The sequence below is a fragment of the Alosa sapidissima genome, chromosome 20 (genome assembly GCF_018492685.1).
Source record: "Alosa sapidissima isolate fAloSap1 chromosome 20, fAloSap1.pri, whole genome shotgun sequence".
Taxonomy (NCBI): domain Eukaryota; kingdom Metazoa; phylum Chordata; class Actinopteri; order Clupeiformes; family Clupeidae; genus Alosa; species Alosa sapidissima.
This window is the reverse complement of record NC_055976.1, coordinates 13,899,668-13,907,123: the sequence shown is the minus strand read 5'-3', so window position 1 is coordinate 13,907,123 and position 7,456 is coordinate 13,899,668. Positions and strand designations below refer to the sequence as shown.

General features: G+C 46.5%; 1 protein-coding gene across 1 annotated transcript in view; it reads left to right on the top strand.

The window, feature by feature from the left end:
• The window catches only part of LOC121694939 (teneurin-1-like), a 206,212-nt gene that overhangs the window by 187,640 nt on the left and 11,116 nt on the right, over window positions 1-7,456 (top strand). The window contains 3 exon segments of the mRNA XM_042075340.1: window positions 1,030-1,597; window positions 2,861-3,033; window positions 5,613-5,848. Of these exon segments, the coding sequence (XP_041931274.1) occupies window positions 1,030-1,597; window positions 2,861-3,033; window positions 5,613-5,848 (977 nt within the window).

Below are 7,456 nucleotides of genomic sequence, written 5' to 3'. Positions count from 1 at the left end.
TACTTTTTACTCTCTATTAGTTTTCTTGATTGCTTAAACAGAAAGATACCCACAGTTAGTGAATGAAACCTTAAACTCAAACAGCAAGCCTTCAACTGCTCAGATCTGCACAACTACACAGTAAGAACATTCTCAGCCTCACACATTTTGCAAAACACCACACACAGTAAGTTGCAAAACACATATCTATTTTAGACAGAAATCTAACATGATGTGACATCCATTTCCATTTCAAGACACTGTCTTTCAAAATATCCCACGTAAGGCCCAATTGATCAAACACAGCCACAGCCACTGTCTTCTTGTACTGAATGGTTTTCTCATCATGCTCTATATCTCTGAACAATTCAATCAGACTCAGACTATATGACTTATGTGTGTCCTACAATGACACATTTTGTTTTTATTCATTAATAATTGTATAGTTTGTTGTTTGATGGGTTTCAATTTGCAAATGATAAGTATAAGTAAGTATAAGTATATATACTTTTTTGATCCCGTGAGGGAAATTTGGTCTCTGCATTTAACCCAATCGCTGAATTAGTGAAACACAAACAGCACACAGTGAACACACAGTGAGGTGAAGCACACACTAATCCCGGCGCAGTGAGCTGCCTGCTACAACAGCGGCGCTCGGGGAGCAGTGAGGGGTTAGGTGCCTTGCTCAAGGGCACTTCAGCCGCGGCCCACTGGTCGTGGCTCGAACCGGCAACCCTCCGGTTACAAGTCCAGAGTGCTAACCAGTGGGCCACGGCTGCCCTCACCACCCCAGTTAGTCAACAGTAGAAGCCATGTAGAGAAGCGTATATTGGATACGCTGCTAAGGGTCAAATATCAACAAAAAATAATAATCAGCGACCTTTTCATCATTCATTTCAACCTTTATTCTTTATTCTTTTCTTGTAAAATCTCCTTCTTTATTCTTATTCTTGTAAGATCTCCTCGAGGATATGAGTGACTCACTTTTTAACACTCCTTTTATGATTCTGTTTCTTCTGTTTTGTCTTTTACATGGCCGACGCCGTGCAGGAGATGGAGGCTATGCCCGCGACGCCCGCCTGGAGGCCCCCTCCGCCCTCACAGTCTCGCCCAACGGCACGCTCTACATCGCCGACCAGGGCAACATCCGCATCCGGGCGGTGAGCGCCAACCGCCCGCGTCCCACGCCCGCCGGCCTCTACGAGGTGCCCTCGCTGCCCGACCAGGAGCTGTACGTGTTCAGCTCCAACGGCACGCACCTGCACACGCGCCACCTCATCACCGGCGACTTCCTGCACAACTTCACCTACGACTCGGCCGAGGGGCGCCTCAGCGCCGTGGTGGCCAGCAACGGTCAGGCCGTGCACGTGAGGCGGGAGGGAGGAGCAGGCGGAGGAGGAGGAGGTGGTGGCAGTGGTGGGAGTGGTGGTGGTGGAGCCCCCTTGTGGCTGGTGGTGCCCGGCGGCCAGGTGTTCTGGCTGAGCGTGAGCTTGGCGGGCGGCCGGGCGCTGAAGCGAGTGTCGGCACAGGGACACGACGTGGCGCACCTGTCGTACCACGGCGGCACGGGTCTCCTAGCAACCAAGAGCAACGAGAACGGCTGGACCACTGTCTACGAGTAAGGCTTTTCTTTCCCTGATGTTCTTGTGCTTATTTTTCTGTCCTTATCTCTCTCTCGTGCTCTCCTCACATATCTTTCTTTCCTCTAGTCACTCACTCTGTCACTCTCCATTACTGGAAAGGCTTTGTATCAGAGGTGCATTGTTTGTCAAGCTTTCAGAGAAGCTCACTCTTACAGAGTGGTTCATTCTGACAACTAATGCTGCGGAATAATGCTGCAAAATCTGGTGCAATTAGAGATGTCATTTTTACAATTTGAAATCCCTCTCAGAGAGACATATGTTACATTTCCATCTTAAATCCCCTGTGGTAATTGCTTGCCAATGACAGTATTACTCTGTGGCTCTGCAGTTGAGGCAGGGTGCTTTTCTCTATTGTTCTTTACTGCCATCTAGTGGAGGGTATGAAACACATTCAGTCATTAAGTATACAAACGTCGACCTGGCCTGCCACAGAGATTTAGTTCTATAGGTAAACATTTACGTGCAAGTATTTTATCATTCTGTTGTACTAACTTGATATGTACTGGTAAAGCCTGCTGTGTGGACTGTATGTCTACTGTATACCCAAGCTTTACCTTGTGGAAGTAACTGATCCAGGGTCAGTATTTGAGCTGATCTTTTGACGTTAAAGGAATAGTGGGTATGAAGCATCAAGTCTGATGTTATGTATCAGTGCCCCTGTTTGAAGGTAGATATCCCTGGCCAGGACCAAATCTTGAACACCGCCCAGTGCTCTCTCACGTGAGCACCTGCCTAAATGCCCTCCTTGTACTTATAACTTATAATATATAGTATATTATAAGTATATATACTTTTTTGATCCCGTGAGGGAAATTTGGTGTCTGCATTTAACCCAATCGGTGGATTAGTGAATCACAAACAGCACACAGTGAACACACAGTGAGCTAAAGCACACACTAATCCCGGCGCAGTGAGCTGCCTGCTACAACGGCGGCGCTCGGGGAGCAGTGAGGGGTTAGGTGCCTTGCTCAAGGGCACTTCAGCCGCGGCCCACTGGTCGGGGCTCGAACCGGCAACCCTCCGGTTACAAATCCAGAGTGCTAACCAGTGGGCCACGGCTGCCCACAACGGGTTGTCCCGTCTGTCTTCCAGCCACCTGTTTTTTTTAATCCATTTCACCTGACATGCTCCTAGACATAGTTTCCTATTCATGATCCTACAACATATTTGACCTTTATATTGTTGTTTGTTTGAGGCAATACAGACTAATGTTGCTTTTGTTGTGTTGGCCTTGGCAGATACAACAGTGAGGGCCACGTCATCAACGTCACCTTCCCCACGGGGGAGGTCACCAGTTACCATGGCAGCATGGAGAAATCCGTACGGGTGGAGGTGGACAGCTCCAACTCCGAGAACTTTGTCACCGCCACCAACTTCTCCGCCACCGACACCATCTTCACCTTCCGCCAAGGTAGACCATCACTGGTGACCAAACACCTTTCTGTTTTTTTATCCCTGTATTGTTTTATCCCAAGTCGCCCGCAGGCTTTCACTAATTGCTGATCTATTTTTGTAAATAATAAAAAATGGGGGAAAAAAAACAATCTCACAGACTTACACATCCCAGAAAAAAACGGGCTGCCTTTCCGCTGATGGGTGTTCGCTTTTCTGCTGTTCTACTGCTGCTGTTAAACTCCCATTGCTATCAGAGCAGGGAAAGCCGAAGCGCTGTCTTCCCTCTGAAAAGAGCTGTTTCGAAGTGGGTGGGTTTGCATGTTGTAGGAGCCTCGTCAGTTTTATCTCTCTGTCATAAAAAGGATTTATTTATGCACATTAATCATTCATTAGTATTCCATGCTTTCTCTCTGTTCCTGTATCTGTTTCTTCTATCTCTCTCTCTCTCTCTCTCTATCTATCTATCTCATCTGGCCTTGCCAAGCAAATGAAGCAATATTGTAACAGATATTGATTTTTTAATGTAAGAAAGAAAAATGCCAACTGTGATCAAACAGACTTGTTTTTTCCTTCTCTTAAGGGGGTTGTCTTTTGTGTTATCTGAGACGCGGCGTGCACAAAAGGACGAGTGCGGGAGATGCATAGAGAGAGAGAGAGAGAGAGAGAGAGAGAGAGAGAGAAGAGAGTAAAAAAAGAGCAAGAGAAACAAAGGGACATGTGGGGAAAGACAAACCTTCTCTAAAATATGAAGTGAGATGAGGAGATGGGGGGGGTGACAGAAGGCGATGTAGAGTGAGTGGGATGTAAAGAATGTTGCGACAGTGCAACAGAAGAGCTTTTGTCTGTGTGTGTGTGTGTTCAGAGGGTCTCAGCATGTCTTACACATAGAGGGATGGGTGCAACCTGGCCACCTACACACCATCCTAACCGCATATACAAACAGCTCAGCCGACAGGCGGGAACAGATGACATCACCCCCCCCCCCATCACACACACACACACACACATACACACACACACACACCTACATCATCTCTGCCTGGGTGCTATCCCACCCCTGCTTTCAGAAAGAAAGCCCAGAATGACACCCGCTTGCTCACACTCAAACTCACTCCCTCAGCCCCCCGCTGTGCTTCAGTCAAGCAGGAGGCAGGGGGAAGAAAATCAACAGACATGATTAGCACATCACAAGAGGCCTAACGAAACAACATAATTACGCAGGTGTAGCAACACTTTCGCTCGCTCTCGCGCGCGCGTTCTCGCTCTCTCTCTCTCTCTCTCTTGTGGTCAGTGGGTCTGGCTGGCTGTAGATGCCGCAGGTCTCTGTCGCGCTGAGCCGAGCCGTTCTATTGGTTTCTTGTTTGTTCTCTGGGCAGTTGGGTCGCACGTGACTGTGAAGGTGGGGGTGGAGGGGTGTGACCTCAGACGACCACCTCTCCACTTCTAATGTGTGAGAGATTTTTGCAGAGGTGTGAACAGCTCATCAGAATAAGACGTGTTAAAAAACACACACACACACACACACACACACACACGCCCACCTCTTTCTTACCACTTTTTGTTGTTCAATGATGAATAGCATGTCACTGATACGCATTGCTGATTGTATGTATAAGTAGGTTTTTACACTATTCCTTCATTACAAATATATTTAACAATTGTATTGCCTTAGTGGATTATACGTATGTTTATTTAACACACACACACACACACACACACACACACACACACACAGGCCAGTATGAGTCAGTGTGTGTATGTGTGTGTGGGTTTCTTTTTCATATTGAGTTTGCCAGTATGTGTTTTTGTCATTTTAAGTGTGTGTTTTTCCCATAATAATGATGCTTGGTCACATTTAGGGCCTGTCTACACGACACTGTTTTTTTTTTAAACTGGTGAATTTATTTTATCGGTTAGGCCTTGCGTCTACACGACCTCAGCATTTTAGGAGGCTGTAACCGATAGTTTTTGGAACCAGGTTCCGAAGTGGGATTTTTTGAAACCGCCGGTTAACTTAGACGTCAAAGCCAGCCATTTTTTGACGACATAGCCCCACCCCTCAACTCAGCCACCGCACTCGACCTGACACACTGCTTGTCAGAACAAACCAAACCATCTGTTTGTCATATTAAAATGTTTTTTTCTTTCCCCTGTCATGATTTACTGTATGTGCACAAGGTATCAGCCTTTTTGCACATAGACAGGCGGACAGACTTACGCTACACATCTACAACTACAAATCACCACAAACTAGTTTGGAAAGCAACATCCGACCTCACACCTCCGACACATCGACCCATCCAATAAGGCCCCCCATACACACACACACACACACACACACACACACACACTCACACACCCACATCCAATCACGCCCACCCACCATCACCTCCACCCACACACACACACACACACACACACACACACACACACACACACACACACACACATATACTTTAAGCTTTTTTTTCTAGCACTTTAATTTTTTTTTACTTGCTGGCTCTCAATGTTTTATTCCTGTACCTGTCCTCTCACATCTCTCTCTCTCTCTCCCTCTCTCTCTCTATCCCTCCCTCCCCACCTCCCTTTCTCTAGACCACGCTCAGAACAGCTACCGCGTGAGCGCGGACGGCTCGCTGCACGTGACGCTGGCCAGTGGCATGGAGGTGTCCCTGAGCACGGAGCCACACATGGCCGGCGGCCTGGTCAGCCCAGCCCTCAGCCGCTGCAACATCTCACTGCCCAGCGAGCACAGCCCCAGCCTCATCGAGTGGCGCCAGCGAAGAGACCAGGCCCGCGCCAACTACTCCACCTACGAGAGGAGACTCAGGGTGAGGGCCTGACCACCACCATCGCTCTACCGCCCACACAATCATCATAATCAGCACTAGTCATGGCCTGTGTTTAGAACACCCACTCATCCACTACATAGTGCACTAGTAGAACTCATAACTACAGTGTTTACCATTGTATTGTGGATTATGCAGTATAGTGGACAGCTACATAGTGGTTATCACTATATAGTAAACTATAGTGTTTATCATTGTATTGTGGATTATGCATAGTGGACAGCTACATAGTGGTTATCACCATATAGTAAACTATAGTGTTTATCATTGTATTGTGGATTATGCAGTATAGTGGACAGCTGCATAGTGGTTATCATTACATGGTGCACTAGATAGATAGATAGATAGATAGATAGATAGATAGATAGATAGATACTTTATTGATCCCTAGGGGAAATTCAAGGTCTCAGCAGCATACATACAACACAAACACATTATTTAACATCAGAAGGAGTAATTAAAGTATATAATATAAAAACACAACTAAGCAATAAGGACAGTAGAAGATAAAGAATATGCTAAATATACTAAAATACAAATTATACTAACTAACACTTAATACAATATTTAAAAATATACTAAAATACAAATTACAAAAATACAAATTATACTAACTAACACTTAATCTAAGTCATTCTAAAAACAGTATCCACATAGTGGTGATTAATCAATCAGAGGCGCTTGCAATGACTGAGGCAGGGACTGAGCCTGTGATTCTCTGTGCATAGTAAGATATGGTAAGGTGCTCTAAGGTGCTCTGTGCGAATGAGTGTCATGGTGGTACGCCCACCGTGGTAGTGCAATGGTGATAGTGGTAGTGGTCATGGTGATAGTGCAAATGAGTAAGTCCAACAGTGCAAATGAGTAAGTCCAACAGTGCAACAATGCAGAAGTAAAGTAAAGTAAAGTCTATATATCTATATATTTAACTATTTAAGAAAATATATAAGTGTGGCCACAGTTCGGCTGTGGCATGGAGGGGGGGGGGGGGGGGGGGGGGGGGTTATGCATATGTGCTAATGTGCTAATATATCACGCAAACAGTGAGGCATAAAGACAGTGGTACAAGTGACTAGTGGACAGACAGTACCAAACATGGAGGGGGTGAAGAGGCAGACAGACTATGCAGAGAAGTCTATCTCTCCTCTTCCCTTAAGTGAGGCATTAAACAGTTCAATGGCCCTGGGGACAAATTATTTTCTCAGTCTGTCCGTTGTGCAAGGCAGTGAGCGAAGTCTCCAGCTGATCAGGCTCTTCTGCTTAACAATGGTGCTGTGGAGTGGGTGACACTCATTGTCCAAGATGTTGATCAGTTTGTTCAGGGTCCTTTTGTCAGATAGTGAAGTGATGCACTCCAGTTCAGCTCCCACTACAGAGCCAGCTTTCCTTACCAGCCTGTCAATTCGCCCCGCGTCCTTCTTCCTTGTGCTTCCTCCCCAACACACTACTGCATAGAAGAGGACACTGGCAACAACAGACTGGTAGAACATCCTGAGGAGCTTACTGCACACATTGAAGGACCGCAGCCTCCTCAGGAAGTACAGCGTGCTCTGCCCTTTCTTGTAGAGTGCATCCGTGTTGGCTGACCAG